At 38.6% G+C, this 22,189-nt stretch overlaps 1 protein-coding gene and 1 non-coding gene across 2 annotated transcripts in view; both read left to right on the forward strand.

Annotated features, from left to right (window-relative positions):
* LOC139140335 (uncharacterized) overlaps positions 1–22,189 on the forward strand; it is an 82,496-nt gene that overhangs the window by 50,103 nt on the left and 10,204 nt on the right. Inside the window, exons 5-11 of the mRNA XM_070709498.1 lie at positions 454–513; positions 8,161–8,274; positions 14,481–14,561; positions 18,997–19,158; positions 20,511–20,591; positions 21,506–21,576; positions 21,694–21,805. Coding sequence (XP_070565599.1) covers positions 454–513; positions 8,161–8,274; positions 14,481–14,561; positions 18,997–19,158; positions 20,511–20,591; positions 21,506–21,576; positions 21,694–21,805 — 681 coding nt within the window. The remainder of the gene's footprint in view (positions 1–453; positions 514–8,160; positions 8,275–14,480; positions 14,562–18,996; positions 19,159–20,510; positions 20,592–21,505; positions 21,577–21,693; positions 21,806–22,189) is intronic.
* Trnar-ccu (transfer RNA arginine (anticodon CCU)) lies at positions 19,873–19,965 on the forward strand. Its single transcript has 2 exons — positions 19,873–19,909; positions 19,930–19,965. It is a non-coding gene; the product is annotated as a tRNA-Arg (tRNA).

Raw genomic sequence — 22,189 nt, forward strand, 5'->3', positions numbered from 1 at the left:
ATAACATCAGCATCGTTTGGAAGGTCATACATTGCTATTAAAGCTAAATACCAACAGGTCCGAGTATTTATTTCAAAGTTCATAATATGCTGAACTTCATACCAAAAGATCAGTGTCTGTTTATGGAGCAGACACTGGCTATCCTCATGGGTGTATTTCTTTCTGTACCGCCGAGCTAAAACCATTCTTCCCAGATAACGTAATGCCAAATATTGTGCGTTCTAAACATTCAAATTATGGCCTGAAGCTCGAATACACCTCAGGACTACTAATGTTCCGTGGTCATACAAAAACAAAGACTTCTAAAAGAACCTAGGACTTTGAAAATTCATCGCTTTTCGAGGTTATCGTCTGCCCCTGCTTTTCACACTTCCAAGCTAATGGAGCGTGTCACTTATTCTCGCGAAGACAGCATTTCATCAGGCGCTGTTCCATTTTTTTTTTCTATTTCAGTGTCAGAAGGAATATCATGAATCCTGGACCAAAGCCAAGTCACGTGACCCCAGCATTAAGGTAAGATACGCTGAGTTCTCATACATACTTTAGGTGTATCCGGCAGATGATTGTCTTTTACTCAGAGTAATTGCGCTGTACATTACAATGATTAGATTCAGCTCTTCAGTCGTCTGGCTACATAAAAACATGTTTCGTGTGACCCCTTATCATAATATTTTTCGAACTGATGTTTTTCTTCCCAAACATACAAGCGCCCTGGCAAGGCGATCGTGGCAGAAGTGCGTGGGGAGAGAGTTATTCCGATAAATAAATTATTCGTTGATCTTAAGATCGCCATAGTTCCGTTAGCTGCAACTTTTCATGTACTTTAGAGTAGTTTTTTCTGTCGGTCACAGTTTTGCCTACTCCCCAAATCATGTCAAATACCACGTTTTCACCCTGTCAACACAATATGTATGTATTTTGTATGTATGTATGTATGTATGTGTGTGTGTGTATGTATGTATGTATGTATGTATGTATGCATGTATGTATGTATGTATGTACGTATGTATGTATGTATGCATGTATGTATGTATGTATGTATGTATGTATGTATGTATGTATGAATGTATGTAAGTATGTATGTATGTTATACGATAAATTGCGTTGGCTAGGCTTCCACTTCGTATTTCAAGATATATAAGGACGAGGAATGTGTGTGTTTACAGGAAAAAACCCCAGAGGAGAATATCACAAAAATAAAGCTATTCTCCCTTTCAAGACACAAAGTGCGGTCTTTTAAAAATTATTTCCAAATTTGACATTGATCATATTTGAGAAGTCAGTCATATCGTTCAGCATCTTAGAAGACAGTACAAGAGTGGTCACGTGAGGGGTGGACAGTTAGCTCTCAGGAGCAGATGGTCAGAATTCTGACATGCAGTTTTTATTTGTTTGCGTTCCAAAACTAAACGAATAATCGGATTTTGCACGGTATGAATACTACATACCATCGTTTCCCAATTTTTACATTTTTTTCGGTCGACCCCCAGCGAATATTTTCGTTAAATAATCAACATTGCTTCTCAATTTTTTTCGCTAGACTGGCAATTTATGCACTGGTGGTTTCTCTTCAAGTTTTGACAACCCTCTAATGTAACGGTCATCCTTACGTTCTTTCATGAACTAGAAATACATGCTAAAGATCAGCTTTAGGTAGTATGCGCCTCGAAATTGAAAGCCTTAACCCTCTCTCCACCATGGTTTGGTCCAAACCCATTGTTATAAATGGTGAGTGTGGACCTGTTTACAGGGAATAAGGGATGGACAGGTTGAACTTTGCGAAATGAAACTTTAATCCATTGCCTTTCCGAATCAAGAATGAAAATCAGGGTACTAGAGAAACAAATCACCCGGTATTTATCCACACTTGAAATCCAAAATGGCCGCGATTCCCTTGCTCATTCTATGGGGAAATATTAAATTTTCGTAATTCCCCCAAATAAGCCGATGCAATCTCTCTTAAAATTATAATCTTCAAAATTAGGGCTCCACAGGTTGTAGGCCAAAAATATATTGTAAAATTTTGAGAGTCCGAATATCTGTCCTTGAGGCACAGTCTATCTTTAAGGAAGAACGTGCCTCGGGGACAGATATTTTAGTCTTTCAGAATTATCAATGCTCTTCTGACCTGCCTCTTGTGGGAGCTCATTTTAAAGCTCTTGGTGTAAGAATAGTTTTAAACGTCTTAGCTTTTCGGAAATTGAAAATTTTATTTTCCTCCATAGAGTTAACTCAGGGATGGCGGCAATTTTGAATTTCTAATATCGAGAAATCTTTGGTAATTTGTACCTCCAGTACAAAAATTTGCTCTGTGACCCCTGATTTTCATTTTTAGCTTGGTGAGAGAGTGTTCGAAAGTTTCATCAAGGAAAGTTTGAGCAAAAGTTTAAGTCTTTCATTTTCGAGACGCATACTACCTTAAGCGCCATTCCAACAAGGAGCATACACACGCCAACGTAGTGTACTAGTAAAGGCCACAGATGACACTTATCACACCAGACATTACTAATCGGCATGACTGATTTTAAATTGGCATTTACTTTTAATGAAATGGAAAGAATGTTACGGAGACAGCGAAGTCTCCTCTTTAAAAAAAAGTGAAATAATTGACAAAGGTGAAGGCCCATCAAGATGATTGATTGCTATCACACCACGGGAAACTAGAGTATCTGGAACGCGAGGACCGGTGCGCGGCAGCTCAAAGCCACTGACGTGTTACCCGTCAGTGATCTCTTTATCAATGATGTCATCTACCCCGGACTTTGTGAGCGTGTCGCCGCCACGATGAATAATATGCATGTGTCGTATTTTAGCGTAACCGTTTACGCCTGAATATGTCATGTTTGAATGTAAAGCTTGGGAAAACCCGCTACAAAGCGGAAGGAAAGTCTGAAATGAAAGTCTGCATGAAAGCCGGTCAAAATTATTCTGAATTGAGTATCAGACTGGAGGCCACCATTCATAGATTGCCGGGATATGAGTAGGTAATAAATAATAAAATTTAATATGTAATATTTTATATTATATATATATATATATATATATATATATATATATATATATATGTATATATATATATATATTTATAAACAACAAATGCTACAACTTTCATCATCAATAAAACATACGAGAGAGAGAGAGAGAGAGAGAGAGAGAGAGAGAGAGAGGAGAGGAGAGAGAGAGAGAGAGAGAGAGAGAGAGAGAGCACACAAGTCCACAGTATAAACCTATGTACAGGGGTTGGTTTCTGAAGTATCTTGCTCGCGAGGCTTGTGGAGAGAAACAGTGTCGGATAGGCTTGACAGCTGGTTTGAAGTTGAGTATTATTAGTAGGTCGCGTGACCGAACTTTCTCTTTTTTTCTCTGACCTTAGAAGATAGAATTTGACTCAAACATTTATTACGACGGGGTCACGGGAAAATGTTTCGACTCACTGACTTTAGGAAAAGGGGGTCGTCATAACTGTGTTCTGTTGGGCAGATATATTGACAACAGCGATTGGATGATACGATCTTGTCGTTTACTTCTTCACGTTTGGTCTTTGACAGTTAGCACGCCGATGTTTACAGGCTGCAAAAACCACTTCTTTCTTTTTAGAATTGTGGGATAAGAAGCAAGCAGCAGCTCCACTCATCGAATTATTTTATGTTAGTTATACCATAGTCAATCTTTAACTTTGTGTGTCAGTATTTGTTTAGAAATAGTGTCAGGATTTTCTCTAATTCAACGATTTAAAACAAGACATTACACCCACGTCCTGAATAACAGATGAGGGCGATGTCCAGAGATAATCGTATTTCTTCCGTCTAGCACATCTACAGTTACACTGAGTGTGTTCTTATTGTATCGTTTCACCAATCAAGGATTCAACATAGTTTCGTAATTAAGTACTGACGCTGACACTGTCATCCATCTGACTGACGCTTTGACCTCGTTCGGGAGATCTGACATTTTCCTGAACTGTGTGTGTGCGCAGCATATGCTCATCACCCAATCCGATCCCATCCCCCAGGCAACTTAAATGACTCAACTGACACCTATCCTCTTTAATTGCATTACGTTTGTCTGTAGGAGTCAATTTATCTATGTGACTAGAAAACGAAGACAGAATCATTGCGTCGGAGCATTCTCTGTATTGCATAATTAGCAACTCATCCATGTCTATGCTACTTGTCCTAGCGATACCTGTCTTCCACCCTCTTCTTTACGACTTTCACGTTCCTGTGAATTGTTTCTCTTCTTCAATTACCATTAAGGTAGTATGCGCCTCGAAATTGAAAGGCCTAAACTTTTGCTCCAAATTTCCTGAAGGGAACCTTCAGCCATTCTCTTTAAAACTAAACAAAATAAGACGTCGGGGCCGCCGTGCAAATTCTGGTACTATGGAAACTAATTACCTTACATTTACCGATATTTGAAATTCAAGATGGCCGCCATCTACACCCCTGAGTCAACTTAGACGGGCAAAAATTAAATGTTTGATTTAAAAACGAAAAAAGCTTCAAAATGAGCCCACACAGGCGTTAGACAAGAAAAGTGTTGTGAAAAATTTTAAAGTCCTTGTATCTGTCCACGAGGCGCATTCTATTTTAAATCAGATTGAATATTTTATTTTCCCGGTCGATGGAACGCAATGCGTCGTTTTTTTTTTGACATGCAATCCTCGCTGAATCCTTCACTTTCCACGTCCAGAATTGAATCCTACGTCGCTCATTTAGTTGTCAAAGTGTTTGTTGTATGAATTCCTTACTTTTTACCAAGTTTAAGGATTGCGTAGAAATTGGGTTTCTAGGCAGATTTTCCCAAACTAAATATTGAGATATATTTCCATCACTTCCATAACCATGGCAAACATTTTCTATGTAAATATTTATAACATATTTCCAAACAGTTTGTCTACCCCTTTTTCCACCCAGGAATTTAAGCTGAACAAATTGGATGATACAAAGAAAAAAGGAAATGCGTCTAAATATTTACTTGTAAATGTTTCCTTTTTAAACACATTATCCAGTTTGTTAAGCTTAGAGCTTCCAGAGTGAACAGAATGGGCCCGTGTCGATAAACATTTTTGAATCGTACACTCATGAACGCTTTCCTCGACTTTAAATTTCTAGAAGAATCTTAAACAGGCATGTATTCAAATGTACAAATGAGATTATGAAATTCGGTTAAAATGCAGATAGACCTAGACATGAGGACATTTATGATAAATCTCTATTTAAAGAGAGTTGAAGATTACCTACGCCGACTCAAACACGACTGTAAAGTAAACCTCATCCATGTACAGTACGGAAATTGGCGCCTGACTCAGAAATTTTAGAGTTAACAATTAGCCGATAGTCCAATCCCTTGATTGCCACAGATGACTTCGTTCGTAATTGAATTTTAGCAACAGAAGAACCCGGTGGGTTTTTACGGTGAAAAAATTAATCTTTCCCCGGCGACTAGGAAGAGAGCTTTGTTGTGGTATTTTTTATGATTAAAAGAAAACATCAAATAAGTAATAAAATAATTGCAATATCAAAGCGAGCAGATTGGTCTGGTGACATTGTTGAAAGACGGATATGGATGGCAAATGTCGGTCTTAAGCTGTGTGTCTCGCTGTCGCACGTTAAAATGTAATCAACATTCCCTGCAATAAAAAAAAAATTCAAGGTCAACGCGTGACAACAACAATGGCTCGATTATGTACAAGAGTTAATTTTTGACAGCGTAAAAAAATGATGAAATTAAAAAAACATATGTTACAACCCTTGATATTATGTGCCTCGACGGACGAGCCGCTTCGAGTTCAGTTAAAAGAATGTCTGTTCTGAAGCTACGCGCAGACTGTTTCTTGAAATCACTGGCTGTGGCAGAGGAAGACGGCAGCTGGTCAGACGATCATGTTGAGATAAAAGGTTTGAATAATCCGACCAAGTGTAGTCAATTGAACTCAAATACCAGCAATTACCCTTTAAAGAGTTATGGCAGATCTCCTATTTGACTAATGGATAAACAGGCTTTAAGCGGCCCAGTCCCAGTCTGGTCAACTTGACAACAAAACTATGCTAAACTTCTTCCTTCACTCAGGTTTTGATGGAGCAATTTTCCGACTTCTTTTAAGTTTTCTTTGACAAAGTCATCATCATCATCATCATCATCATCATCATCATCATCATCATCATCATCATCATCATCATCATCATCATCATCATCATCATCATCATCTTTTCAGCCCCATCGAAATAAACTGACCTTATTCCCACACTTCACATGCGAGAATCCCTGATTAGTTTAGGTCAGGATTATTGCGCTGAGTCAGCTATTTTCTCGGAAAAAAATGTTGAAAAAAGTCGCAGGTCAGGTTGAAGTCGCCAATTAATTATCTACTGCAATTATGTTAGATATACTTTATTGTCCATAAAAACATGGAAAATTGTCTTTAAACATCAGGACCGCTATAAAAACACCAAATACGGACAACACCATACAAAACAATACAATATTACAGACAAATACAGAACTATATTAAGTGTTGCTCTTGTTCTCCGGACGGAATCAAACATATTCATATTTAAAATAGCAACTGCTGACGGTATAAATGACTTCTTAAAAAGGTTCTTTCTAGCCCTGGGCACAAGTAGACGGCGTCCGACTGTCCCGAAGGCAGATATTGAAACTGAATATGTTTACTACTTACTGTGTAACTTATTATGTTGCTATTTACCTGAAAACCCATAAGGCAGTACACGCCTCGAAATTGAAAGACTTAAACTTTTGTCCAAACTTTCTTCAATGAAACGTTCAACCATTCCCTTTCGAAATGGCGAATAAAAGCCAAGAGTCACCGTGGGTAATTTGGTACCATGGAAACGAACTCCCCAATGTTCATCGCAATTTGAAATTCAAAATGGCCGCCATCCTTGTGTTAACTGTATGGGGAAAATGAAATTTTCGACTTTCACAGAAATAAACCGACGAAACTTTGTTTGCTTCACGAGTTTCAAAATGAACCCACCAAGTGGTAGACCAAAATGTACCGTAAAAGTTTGAGAGTCCGAATATCTGTCCTCGAGGTACATACTACCTTAAGGCGCATGATCATCCCATGCGGAAACGAGGACACTATTGGTGTAAGGGATCTGCGTATTCATGCAGACACGACAGCAAATATAATGAATATATAAATACAACGGAAGCCAAGGAGACAAAAGTGTACCATCAAGGTAACACCTTATTGATGACTACGATGGAGAAAGTTTCTGTTTGTCGGACAGCTAGCACTGCCCATCCAAATTAGTTTTAAAAACCATGTCCACGTGAACTGCTTCCTAAAGATGCAAATGATAGAAAGCGGGATTTGATGTCGGTAGACTTTTGGTGAGTTTCTTCAACGTCTGTTCCTCAGTGATCAAAGGTGGGGTATTTAGGTCAGTTCACGCAGTTCAAATTGGCCGAGAGGGTTATGTACGAGTAGAGGTCTTCAGTTGGATACGAAATACATGTCCTAGTAGTGTATTTAGGTATAGATGGGTTGGCTATAAGCAAATGAAGTCAAGAAGTAAGACTGGTAAATAAGTATGCTGATAAGTAAGCATACGAATCGATAGATCTTAATACTGCGCTGCTAATTGAGTAAGTAAGTATGTAATATGCAAATACGTAAGTCAGTAAGAAGTCAGTAAGTATTTAAGCATGCAAGCAAGCAAGTAATAAAGCAAGACGGTTAAGTAAATAAATAACTTAAAGTAAGTAATTCAACAAGTAGGGAAGCAAACACCGAATCAAGCCAGATATTACTAGTAAATGAGTCAGTTAAATGGTAATTGCGTGAATTGAGTGAGAGTGTTAGTGTATAAGCAAGTGTACGTGTATGTGACTTAGTCTCTCATGTAATTGATTGATGGTGAACCATGAGTATGTCACTGAATTGGTAGGCGCTATTGGCAAGTGACTTTTAAGCAGTACTAAGAAGTCGTGGAACAATGATAATGGCCATAAAATATGAACAGTGTCGGTGTAATTATTACCTGCACCATTCATAGGCTGATTAAAACGCCAGCGCGTTCACATCCCCTGTCGCTATGCTTCAGATGGGAGTACAAACACCAAACACAGGTGGGGCGTGGAGGAATATTCTCTCGGGAATCACTTGCATTTCGCCGGTTGTTATTGCAGAGTGCAGCGATGTCAGCTTGCTACCAGGCCCATAACGAGTATCTCCTACAGCTGACTGCCATCAATCAATTTCTGCAAAAGTACTACCAGACAGTTCTGCCCGAAGTCTTGGCGGTAAGTGCCATTTTGTGACTATCACGTGTCATGCATTTGCGTCGTTCAGCGATTCTTTTCATAACTCTGTATATGCAGACTTAGCGTACGGTATTTCAAACAGCCAGCGGGCTTGCAGCTGAGTGGAATTTACACCAAATCTTATTTTATACCAAGTCTCGAGTACACGTGGTCGTGTCGGGTATTTATTTTGAATGCTGACTCAAAAGTCTATTTTACTATTTTTATTTCACTATGTAAGTGTTAAACATATTAAAACCTACCTTTGTGACCGACAGCACCGTAACATGTGACTTCGATTCCAGAAACGAAATTTTTGACAAAAATGAGTGTTATTCAATGAGAGAAAATATAAGATGTCTATGGTGTTTTTGTCTGGCTTAGAGCCTATGTGTTGTAGAAGCATTGGTTTACAAAATATTGTTTGAAGGGATGGCTTAAGGTGGCGTTGCAGGTGACACGTAGCATTTTGTTCAAAATAACTTTTTTGCAAAGATTCATTCAATTTTCAATAGTTTGTTAACCCAAGATTAAAATATTGGTTGGGTTCACCTTTTATTGTGACAAACAGTCGTAAGTTGGGTGAAAAAGGAGTGTAAAATTATGCAAATTTATGCAAATCATCCGATTCCTGGCTCCTTGTGTTCTTCCTCATACAACATTTCAAAAAAATAATTCCAACTTCACTCTGGCAGGGTCAAATCTTTTTGAAGCTCTCACATTATCTTCTTTACATACTATATAACAAAATGACCACTTTGTTTAGCAATAGAATTCTTTCACTGTTAATAGAGTCATACCCTTTCGCTGATCACGATTTTAATCGCTTTTTTGAATGTCCTTCTTTCAATCTCTATTATTTCAGAATGAGAATAGATAATACAAAATAAATTGTCGCTTTACTTATATATACTCTAAATTCATATAGTGTCAAGTCTTTGACTGAAATGAATATTTATCACAAATATCAAAATTGAGGTTTTCTACCCCAAATATGTACCCTTCATCCTTCAAGTAAACTATTGCTACCGTGATAAATACTCTGCTTTTTAGAAATATTTAGTATGAGGTGGTTTTATGTCATCTTGATAAGAAATTTTGCTTTGAAATGAAAGGTGTTGGTCAAGTGTAGCGCCACCTTGAGGTAGTATGCTCCTCGAAAGTTTGCGTAAACTTTCCTTAAGGAATCTTCCAATCATTCTCTTTCGAAATCAAGAATAAAACTTGGGAATCACCATGCAAATTTCGGTACTGGAGAAACAAATAAGCCAAGATTTCCCGATATGTAAAATTCAAAATGGCCGCCATCCCTGTGTTAGCTCTATGGAGAAAAATAAAGTTTTCGAATTTCGAAAAACTATGCCGTATGCCGGTGAAAAGTTTTCTTACACCAGGAGCTTTAAAATGAATCCCACGAGTGGTATATCAGAAAAGAATTATCCGACTATCTGTCCCCGGGGCGCACTCTACCTTAAATCATACAATCGACATGACCTAGAGATATCGTAGATATGCCAAAACAATTCGTGAAGTAGGCCTAATCATGTCACAGATAGTTGTTCATAAATGACAGGATATCACGTTTAGATATCATGTTTGTTCATTACGAAAGTTACGTTTCAAAACAATCCCCGGAAAGGTAATGTTGAGAAAAACTGGTACTATATATTTATATATTTTTATTTATTATATATTTATTCTTTTTCATTGATCTACGATCCTTCCGTTGTTATTTCATGTTCTACCAGAATCAATTTTTAAAGAAATCTCAGCCGTTTTAATTGTCAACCTTTTGCTAAAATAATATTACACAAATGTTTAATTTATGCATCGTCTATGAACCCTTCAATACAAGGAGCACATTTCATTCGAAGGGTAACACAGTCCACAAACGGACCAATATTGATTAATCTATCAACTTCTCTAATCAAATCTGTCGTTAGCGTTTCCCAAGACATAATGCTACCCTGTCTCAACGTTAAGTTCTTTTGAAAGATTTTGAAATTCATTCCACTTCATAATTGTATTGATGAATTTACCATGTGTAACGATGTGTAACATTTTTTCGCCGCCGCTGCGAACGTACGCGTCATTCCGACTCTGTTCAACTGGTGTGCGCTCCTATAGTCCAACTGGTTAACATCAAGCTATAGGCAGGGCTCCTTCAGCTGAGCGTCATTAGACATATACTTGATCTTAAAGGGGTAGTAATGCTAACTTTTGGTGAATTTTCCAGTAATTCTGTTTTTAATACCAACAATAATTTATGGTTCTACTCCCCAAAACATGTTAATATACACAGTATTCAGCTTGTTAACTCAGCCTGTACATGTGTAAACTGCGTTGTTATTGTTGAAAAGTGAATTCTGATCCGGACTAGAATTCAAATGTGAACAATAATGCTATGTTGACAAGCTAAATAGTGGGTATTTCAACATTCTTTTGGGAGTAGAGTAAGAACTTGCGATTGACATATGAACTAAAAATAATGAAAAACTCCATTAAAAGTTAGCATTACTAGCCCTTTAACATAGGCATTTGTCGGGCTAAGCTGAACACATTAGCTCACAACACCAACTCTACAGCAAACGACATCTCGAAGGTTTAATACAAATACATGTACTGCACAACTTCTTACGGTGCAGCAATATAGTTATAAAACAAGTTGTGCAACTGTAAAGATTTGTACTTTGTCCAAGCACAGCGACACCGTATTGTCGCCTGACACAGTCTGGTGTCACCACGAAGCGCATAAGTTTATTATGGCCTTTCAGTATGACAAGAACGCGAAAGATCGTTTCGCGATAGTTCCGGTATGTTAACGCTCTTGTGAAATAATATACATGCCCAAACGTTTTTTGCCAGTAATTCTATTCACTGCCTCTCTCCGGCACACTGACTGTTTCCGACACATTTCACATCTGCCAATATAATTTATTGTATTGAATGTGAACGTTGTGACAAACTGTATGTTGCTGAAACTAAAACGACGTCCGGGCGACCGTTCTGTTGGACACCTTGGCAGTACTGTTAATGGTTACAAATTGCCTTGTGCATTGGGCAGGCGTTTTGGCAAGCCACATCATTACAGTGCATAGGCACTACCGCTCTTTTCTCAGCTGGGGTGACGGCTCAGTCCGTCACACTAGAGGGTAATGTCTCATTTGCAAGCTTGGTACACTGACGTATAAGCTTGCATTCACATCAAATTCAACGCCTTCCTATCGCCCCATCCCCCTCGATTGGTATGTTTGTATTGTATGTTTAATATATACCATCTCTTCTCCTCCATTTTCTTTTATTGTTGTTCGTTTCTTCTACCCTGTAATGTATTCGTTTCTTTTTCACCCTTCCTCGCCCACTGACGATAGGTCGCACATCCGAAACTTCTGGTTTTTATCGCTCTGTATGTAGTGTATTTTTCCTGAATAACCGTTTTTTTATCCTGAAAATCCGGTTTATGATCTTTTATGCGCACTAATGCGGTACTTTAACTCCTTTTTACGATTTGTTTTTATACTTTAAGTTTCAGAAGCGGATTTATGCATCATGCGGTTTGCACAAGTCTGCAGATGATCCGTTTAAAAAAATAAGTGAACGGTCAGGATCAGGGCCCTGGGAGAAAATGAGAATTTAAAAGGACGGTGTCTTGGGACCTCAAAATTCTTGAGAACTGGCAAAGGCCCCCATGTTTAATTCTAGAGAACTAGTCGCGGACAATTCTTGTATTAGGGAGATAAAACATTCTCGCATACACGATTTTCCCGTTTTTTTCGTTAAGCAGTGAAGGTAGTACAGAATATACTTGGCTCAGAGGAGACTGAATAAAGAAAACAAGATATGTCGTTAAATGTAGCTGCGAGGACTTCAAACAATCTCGCAACTATTTCAGCCTACGCGGGAAGTTGATAAAAAGAATGACATTAAATATTTCCCCAGCATCCCCCTCCCCCCGGCCGTTAATTGTTATAATGTCGTCGGAGTATGAAAATGATATTTAATGATCCATGAGGTACATCTCCTATTCATAGCTGTGTCCTCCAGTGAATGACAACATGTTGTGTGACAATGTGTGCTGTGAGGTTTCCAATGTGTCTATGCGCCATGTCCGCTCGTTGGTTCTGGATATTTGATCGGGGCGAACAGAGTGAAGGGGTCAGACGCTGTCGATTACAGTTTATCTGTAATTCAAACTTGCACACGCAGTTCCAGTCCATCATAGTTTCATAACACCGTTGTACACATCCTTCAATCAATGAATGTTGATGAACTTATTTTAGTTTAAAAGTAAAATCATGAAAATAAACTGCGCAAAATTGAAGCTCATTGGCCTGTAAAGCTCACTGCATTAGTGTTTTAGACTACGGGCGGTGCAATATTTTCCCCCTTAGACGATCGTCAAGATCTTTAGTCTTTTTATATCTTTATATTAGTCTTTAATGGTCTGAATTGGTCTCAAAGCCACCGTAAAATATAATAATTAGGCAAACCCATGAATTAGAGGGACCGAATAACTTTTACATATATGGGGGCTATGAAAAAATGCCAGTCGCCACAAAAACTAAGTATTCCAATTTCTCCGAGGGGCAGTGATATAATTGCCGTGTAACAAACTTATCGTGTGTTACATGTTACTCGTGTATACCCTTCACATTGTCGAATGCCTGACAACTTTCACTCCCCCCAGGTTAGAAAGATATATAGATCTGCCCAGGCAAAGTTTTAGTAATGGTTCAGAAATATCGTCTTTCTTGTTCCCTGCTGTTGGAGATCAGCGAAAACATTTGGTCGTAATGTTATCGTTTGTACTGTCGCCATCAATTCAAAACATCGCCATTTTTATCCTCATATCGGGTCATTCAGCGTTCGTATCGTCTTCTCGCTTCCTCATGTCGGGTCGTTCAGCGTTTCACAATACAATTTGTTGCCTATCTTCTCGGTGGATGTCAGATTTTTCCTCAGACCACTCCAGGATTTAGAAAACAAAAGTTTGTTCAACATTGATGACCGACGGTTGTTTTAGGTTATTTCTAAAAACACCCTTTCTTCCTAGATCTTGCCGAAAATCAATTTAGACTTTTTTTCGGAGGTATAATTAATTCTAGTCATTGATTTAATGTTGCAAAGCGTCTCATAATACATGAATTCAAAGTCTGGTTTGAAGGTAATTACTAGGGTATCAATACAGCTAGATTCCCAGGAAAAAAGATCGTCACTCCAGAAGAGGGCGGGAGTTGTTATGGATTACATCGCATCATGATATTTATCTGTCTCCTCTTGTGGTAATTTGGACACACTAATTTCATTATAACCTATTCGGTAAATGAACTAAAGGCTGTGAAATAAGATGCGCTATCGCTCATAATCGATTCGTTTCGAAACAAAGGATTGACATTTTGGCTTTTAGAGGTTAACCTTTTCGTCTGTTGAATTTGCAGTGGACCAATTAAACGTGTTCACTGGTCCCTGTAGCGCATTGATACAGATAGCCGTCTTGTCTTTTCGACGCGTTGACACATAATCCACCCGCCACAGTTTCAGCTGCTCTCTTGGTTCCTACTACTCTGTCCGTCTGTTCGATTTTCTCTCGCTTCGATTCCGTGGAGCATGATAAGAAGTCGCCATGCCGTACATTGTTGGCCGAAAGCAATATGATTTTTACTTATAACACAATATTGACAACGCGCAATAGACGGTATCACTTTTGTAAAACATTTACTGACCATCTTTATCGATAACAATTTAATTAGCATCGATAGCATGGCGTCAACAGTGAGGATGCGACGGATTGTCAACTTTTTCCGGTCGATTTTCGTTGGACTAAGTTCAATATATTAACACTTTTTCGAAAGCGAACACTGCATCTAACTCTTCAATGTTGTGTTTCAAGCTGACTGGGAGGGAAAGAGCTATTTCACATTCCCGTTGACTTTCGAAGTAATTTTTCCAACATATAGTTAATAGCATGTTTTAAGCTAGCTACAGCAAGCTAGCTGGTTTAAACTGTAAACTGGTAAAATAAGGTTGGTACGCCTGTTTATCTATCGATCATAGCGTCACTCGTGCATATCAAATTGCGCGTCTCCGATGATGTGGTCAACCGATACGATGCGCGCGCCACCATCAGATATGTGACGTCGTAATGTAATAAACAGATCACCAGCCTGTGTATTTATTTATAGCCTCTGGGGCTTGTTGTTTTGCAGGACTTCGAAGAATCCCATTTACATTTGGCGAAGAGCATCGCTCAGTGTTTGACAGTGACAGCGAAGGCAGGTCACGACAGGGTAAGTTCTGTGTTTGTTAATTAATGTACGTGCAGTTCAAAGTCGGGTGCACTTTTCAGGCGAGCTTTGTGCTGACAGCGAACGCTGACGACTACGCCGCCCTATCTGGTCACCAGCAAGAACTTTGCAGACAGCCCTACGACGGTTTGTACATGTACGTTTTGAATGCCGCCTCGCTGCACACTTGTTCCGTATGGAACTTCAGCCAGTGCCTCAACCTGTTATACGTCACCTCTAAAAGGTTTTGGTATTCAGCTCGCAAAACCGTATTTACAATAATTCAACCATCGCGTGCGGGGCTTTCGCGATAGAATAGTCCGACAGTCCGAAAGAAAGTTCAGTCGCCGCGAGGGAAGGATGTATACATTTCGTGAATTTGTTGAGCTGTATTTCTTCACACCCACGCCGTGAATATACCATGTCAGCAAACCTCACTTTTCAGAAACGACCTCGTCAGTGTTAATTCCCTGCAAAGAGAACATATGGCCGTTCTTTGACTTTGGCCAATGTAAATATATCACCACAGCTGTTTTCACACGAAGCCATACCAGACTTGGAGAAGTGTCATGTCGCTTTTTTCGGTCAATTTACAGCTTCTTTGAGTGAGTATCGGACCACGACGAGTTCAACTCGATTGTCAAGCACTTGTCATTTGTATCAGGGAGACGTCACACTTTTGCACTGTTCTTCATGTGCAACACGAGCAGAAAGCAAAGAAAGCTAAAAAATTAATATCCAAAAACTTCATTATTTTGTTTAACTATAGTTGGATCTAATTTCCGACCATCAATGGAAATGAAATGCTAACACAGAAAAGTAAATATCGCTAAACATCGATCCATATATTATTCATTAAAAACCCCGAAGACAAAGTTCTCTATTGTACATCGTGCCAACAATATAACTGCATCATTTTTTTTTACGTTCAAATATAAAATACTTGCAATTTTTTCTAGCAGCACTCATTGGACAACAATTTTGCCATCGACGCAGTCTTTTCAAATTAAAATTTCTCAATGGGCTTTGTGGAATAATTCCATTTTTCAAAATTATGAACAATAAATGAGGACATGGGAGTTCCTTGTACCATGCATCGTAGCGCGTTGAACAAGCGGCGCTGGTAATAAATTTGTGTTGAAATGTACCTGCTCCTGTGGCATAATTTAAATAATTTTTAGCTTTGCTCTGTATATATTTGAAATATAGAGAACTGTCGGTCTTTCCAATTAAACTAACCAAGCAAACTAACGTTATACGCGACTTTTTCACAAAAAAACCCCCAAAAATTGGAGCGTTGCATACAATGATGTATCTTTTGTATTTTTTTAAACTACGAGGCAGCGGAATTCAGTTCTTTTTTATTCACTAGATCAAGACGTCGTTGCATATCGTCCTTACAACAAACCAGCGTAACTCTCTCATTCTGATGCTTACATGAAGTTTGACAACAAACGTAAACAAGCCGATCGAGCCTCAAAATTCTGATTAACCCTTTGAGCGCCAAAGTCAATTTTTGTTTCCTCTAGATATACTCCAGTTAATTTTTGTCAAAATTTTGATAAAAACTTTTGCTAATGAAATGTGATGTGCATTTGGTCCAAAATTATCAAAAAATGACAGAAAAACTCATAAAACTTGGAAAAATGTTGCACTAAAATTTTGATGGGAACAATTACAGCACTCAAAGGTTTAACGTGTATTATCAATCGACGACGAAATTCGAGCAGCTTGCTAAGGGCGGGAAGTTCTATTGTTCATTATTCGTCGGTGTCGTTTGACCGATTGTGCAAAGTTTGGCGCTTTGGTCAAGGTTTTCAATATGTATCACCGAAGAAGCTAGTCCGCGAATGAACACGTTTGAACTTTAGTTTTACATTCCTGAGTAATGTTATCCCGCCTGACCTTTGTAAAGGTTTCTTGAGATCAGTTTCTGACGAGCTATATGTAGACGCCGGGCTCTATTTTCATTATCAATAGAATCTTCCAGAGATATGCTCACAAATTGCCACGCCGCTCGGTCAGAAACCCAGGATGTCTTATACCCGCAATGGACTGTTGGATAGCGCTCCAGTTATGTTTAAGGAGTGTAAAAATGTAAAGTGATATCATCTTTTCATATATATTTGAACAGGGTTGCCAGCGTTCATTTTCAGACTAATGTTTATATAATTATTTAAACCCGGCGCCCAATCGATAACCGGATGTTTGGAGTCGTCGACATATTCTGATCATCAAAATGAACGCGTATTATTGGGCACTACTTCGTATCATATAGTCAGTTTTATTTGATGAGGGCGTCGTCATGTCTCTTACATGTTGTTGGTAGGATACTGCAGGTGTGAACATCCTTATTCAAGATCGAGCGAATGCGCCCAACTTACAAATCGTCATCATTACAAGACGCGCGCGCATCGAAATGCAAGATAGCGGAACGCTACCGAATGCTATCCCATACACTTAGCGTCACGACAACATGTCGGCACATTGCGGTCGATTAATTAAGTTTTAGGTCTCGCTTCATTTTAGCGTTTGCAAACCAACAAAGAGTCAATCAATAATAATGAATTTAGCGAAACAGAAAATAGAAATCGCACTAATGTGAGTGAAAAAAGGAATTTTTGTTTTGTAGACGTGTTCCAAAAAATAGACCGGCACAAGAGTCCATCAAATGGTTCTTCTTTTAAAATTCTACGTGTTTTGGAAAGATCGGTGTGTGTGTTCTCAACATCTCTTTTTATCTTCAACGGCATTTTTTCCCGAAATCTATAGATTTCCTTCATCAGTGTAAAAATTAGAAGTCAAGAGTGAACGATAAAATATGTTATACACTGGTAAAGTGTGATAATTATTAGGGGTGGCAATAAAGTTTAATGAATGATTTCATGGATGAGGCACCGGGCATGGTGTGATTGTTAGAATATTTGGAGGATACAGGGATGCAGGAAAAACGACTGCAGCATAGCAAACTCATTCCCCGACACATAATCACGTAAACACACACACTTGAACCTCTGAAGACTTACCATTGTTGTGGGTTTTTGAAGTTTAGTTTTGCCTGTACCCAACTTCCACTAAATATAGAAATGGCCAATGGTAGATACAAGTACGCAGCTCGTCACAAATGAGGAAGCTTCTGTATGTGACGGTCAGCGTTGTAAACCTAATTGACTTGCACGAACTAATTACTCAGGGTTTGTCTTCAAACCATATTATGGGTAAGATAATGTGATTGCAAGATGTTATTTCGACACTTCAAGCTTGTTTAACCTTTCGATATCATAAAAGTACAATACTTTTTCATCGCGTTTACATGTATATTGGTAGGGTCAAGTTCGCCAAGACTGATAGCGACCGTACTGCAGGGCCAATGTACACTCCCCGATATCTAAACATACAACTTCTAACGAGTAACAATGACACTTGATATTACTCTCCCTCGTGCCATTACGCTTCAAAGGTCAGGCAGTGTCGCTCGTTCAGTCCGCCATCTTGCTTCCCCGTTTCTTCCTTGGAGAAATTTGAACTCTTGGAGACACAAATAACTGATGCAGGCAAAATTTGAGATGAGCAGGCGTTCGTCGGTCGATTAGTTTATGTGTAACACCGGTTATTAAGCTAGTAATTGAGTAGATATTAATGTTACGTCCGAATGGCGTACAAGGAGATGAAAAAAGCCTCAGGAACGCCAATGCACAAACAGTTATTGTTCGCATAGACCTATATAAATTTAAAGCACTGTATATGAACTTGTGTGAGTTCAAAAATATATGTATTATAAATAACCTTATATATATATATATATATATATATATATATATATATATATATATATATATATATATATATATATATATATATATATATATATATATATATTATAGCTTAAAATGCAGCGGCGTCACCCTTATCAATAGTAGCGGACACGTAAGTCGCCAGTCTCGACGTCGTAAACTTACATGATTCCATGACTAAGGGTGTTATGTCCTTACAGACATTCATTGTCGTAATTAAAAAAGAACAGGAAAAAATCTTTAAAATATCTGATATTTATAGTTCATAATTTATCATTACTGCTAATTGTTCAATTCTTGCTGATACAGGATGTGCAGAACACAATAACGATTCGTAGCATCTGTGTTTTATACGCACATCCCCTGTTACAGCTCCGTTATCTACATTTAGCCAAGGGGCCACTGCCCTCTCCACCGACTTGAAAACCCTGGTTTATATGTCGACTCGGAAATTAAAAACATGCCATTTGAGGTTCTATCAGCAGCTGGTTCATATTTGTATAAATAAACGCGATGTCATAAACGTCTTTTTCTTTTCATTAGGACACCGATATTTTTTTCAAAGGGCAAAGAACACGATCGGACCACACGCCTGCTTTGGCCGGGACGGGGACAGTAACACTAGCGTATGTTTCTCTTTTCAGTCAAAAGAGCGATTGAGGCGTCTTGAGATTATAATGGACGCGTGCTCGGCCGTCGAACATTTAAAGGATGGTGGGAGGTTGCCGGCGCCGATTAGAAGGGCAATGAAAGGACAACCAAGAGACAGCTGCAACTACATCATTCCCGATCATGGAATTCCAGCAGTGAGTAACGTGTGGTGGCGCCCGTGACCAATTTAAACGTTTTAAAGAAGACTTTGTGCTCTTCGAGGCAGTAGTTATCCCCTCCTGTATTTCCCATCGTTGTTTGCAAAGATATGACAATGCGCTTATTTCTATCATATCACTCATGTTTTCGGGGAGCGATAGAGGATCCAAGAAATTTAATTTAAATTCTCAGCAATTACCAATGTTCCATTTATCGTAGGCAGTCAGCACACGTTCGATTTACGTACCAAGTGACTTAAAGGGCAACCGTCGTCGGATCTGCGCCTGTGCGAGTTTCTTGTTTACAAACAATGTATTTCGTGCACGATATCTTGATGCACCTCATCATCATAGCTGCAATATTTAAATTATACGATGTAGATTATGACAGACATGTTTTAACTTTCATCAATCACCATCGTACCTTGGATACAGTGTTCACCTTGGTCGTATGAGTTCCATATGACCTTTAAGCGCAGTTACGACGACAGTATCCCTTTAAAGCCATAATTTATTTTAATATCTTCAAGAAATCTACAAAGGAAGATGGAAATCAGTGCTGTTTTTTCAATACTCTCATGTTCACCGATCAAATCTCATGCTGCATAAATTCAATGCATGCAAACGCCTCTTTAAACTCTTCCTGTTGGCAGACTATTTTACTTATATCTCGATTTCAATTTCCCTTTGGACCGAAAGTTAAATAGATCAGCCCCTGTGGCCTAATGGAGAAGGCGTCGGTCTCCTAACCCTACACTACAGATAGATAACCGAAGATTGCGGGTTCAAGTCCCGCCAGGGGTATTAAATTTTTGATATAACATGATAACAGATGACTCAATCGTTTAACTGTGAGAAAGAGCACAATATCTGCTTCGTCGGTTTATTTATTGAATAGGTACAGTGAAAACGAGTGACTGTTTGCAGCTTAATTTGTCGAATTTTGTGTTAAGATATATACACTATGATATATGTTACGTAACAGAAACCGATTGAATTTGATTTGATTCAGGACTTAATTCATTTTCGAAGCCCTATATGGCGTTCGCCCTTTTTTCGCGTCCCGTTCAACTTCAAACATCGAGAAAGCAACTTTCATCACTACATTACACGTTTACACATGTCACTAGTAATTAAAAGCTGGTCCGTTTGCGTTTTATTCTATATCTGGAATGGTTTTGTTTTTAACTAATTTTTTTTTAACTTAAGAAGGAAGGAATCGACAAAGTCTTTCCATTATTGGTTGCCCTAGAGTCGCTTAATATAAACGGTCATCGTTTATTTTCCAGGTTGTATGTCTCCTATGTTGCTGTTAAATCTCTATCTATTCCTGATTTCTCATCGTCTAGGAATTTTTAACAGAGGAACTTATTTCAAATGACGATACGAGAGGACCACTGAGGGAGAGACACGAAACTTTGAAGAAGGAGGTATGACAGATAGATTACTATTTAGAAGAGAATACAACGTGACTTGTATTATGAGAACACCCCGTAAAAGGAGTTGAAACACGTCACACGCGACTAAGCAGCTGTTTCCCGTGTACTCAGATTTTGAATACATGTACTAAAACGTGCCACGCACCAGAGATGATAAAAAACAAACCGGATTTTCAGGATGAAAACTGATATTCCAGACAAAAAGCACACACACAAGAAGCAGGGCGATAAAAACCAAGTGTTTTGGGTGCAACCCTTTGCTAGTGTTTTCTGTCCTGAATGTCTGGTTTCAGTCGTGTACCTACTGATGCTGAACACGACGCGTTACACATTACATCGAGTAAATGTGGTACCTGATCACATTTTCCCTTCATCAGAATAGGGATAGGCGTACTGAAGATGTGTAGCAAGTCACTCTTCGTGAATATGACGTCCACTTCACAAAATGTCCAGACAATTTATCGTAGGGTCGGACTTCAAATACAAGAAGATTCGAGTAACCGGTCTTAAAAAACTGTCATCAGTAATTTGCATATTTGTATCGTGTTGGTCTTATTTTTGCGGTAACCTTCTTGTTTCAGCTTTACATTTCTTACAATACTTTGATCTTATTTAATCGGCCTTCAAATAAAAAAACATCTTGTGAAATGATTAGATATTACTAGATGTTATTAATATGCGCCGCTGACATGACTCAGCTGGTTTCTCTCTCGTACTAAAGTTCTGAATACTAACACATGCCATGTTCCAGATGTCCAGTGTATAAACAAGCAAAAGCTTTATGTCTGTAACTAATTGACTGTATCACGATTTAAATGCCTCGAATGGAGCACTGTTATTGGCTTATCACCATGAGAGTTTTTAACGTTTCATATATTCGTTTGTTTTTTTTGAATTCCTTTCAGGCACGTGAACTGGAAGTTACCATAAGTTACTCTGAAAAAGCAATAGAAAGTTTACTCGACAAATACGAAAAGTGAGTGTTCAACTGTTGATTCAATACGACCTTCACATATTTTTTATTAAAGTATTAATTAAGCTTACCTTTTTTATTCTGAAAGCCTAAAACTAACGCCGCCATTCTGTTGAACAGTTACTTAGAAATCAGGAACTACGGAAGAGCCAATGAAGTGAAAGAAGAGATTTTAAAACTGAAACAAGCAAAGAGGAACGCAAAAGCGCAACTTGCAATATGCAAAGAACAGGTGAGGAAGACGCCATAATTGTCAAACGGCAGTTGTCCCTTTCATAGACAAGTTGATGACGTTTCAAGATAGTCACGCGGTGTGATTACGAAACTGACATTTGGTTAAGTTTGGTAAAATTGTACCTATTGATTAAGGCAAAGAAACACTAAAACGTGCACCTTTGTATATCATCCAACTTCCCTCAGTCTGAATTATTGGCACCATGTTTTGCAAGTAGCCAGCAAACCCATTCGCCAAGAAAGTTTGCAAGCAACTTTTTTTTTGCGGGCGAGCGGGAAATGTTCTCGTATCAGTCGGCGGGGACAATGTGGGCGGGCATTTCCTATTATCAGCGAGCATCGATATATTATCCTTTTGCCCAGCACGCAACTCACATGGAAA

The sequence above is a fragment of the Ptychodera flava genome, chromosome 9 (genome assembly GCF_041260155.1).
Source record: "Ptychodera flava strain L36383 chromosome 9, AS_Pfla_20210202, whole genome shotgun sequence".
Taxonomy (NCBI): Eukaryota; Metazoa; Hemichordata; class Enteropneusta; family Ptychoderidae; genus Ptychodera; species Ptychodera flava.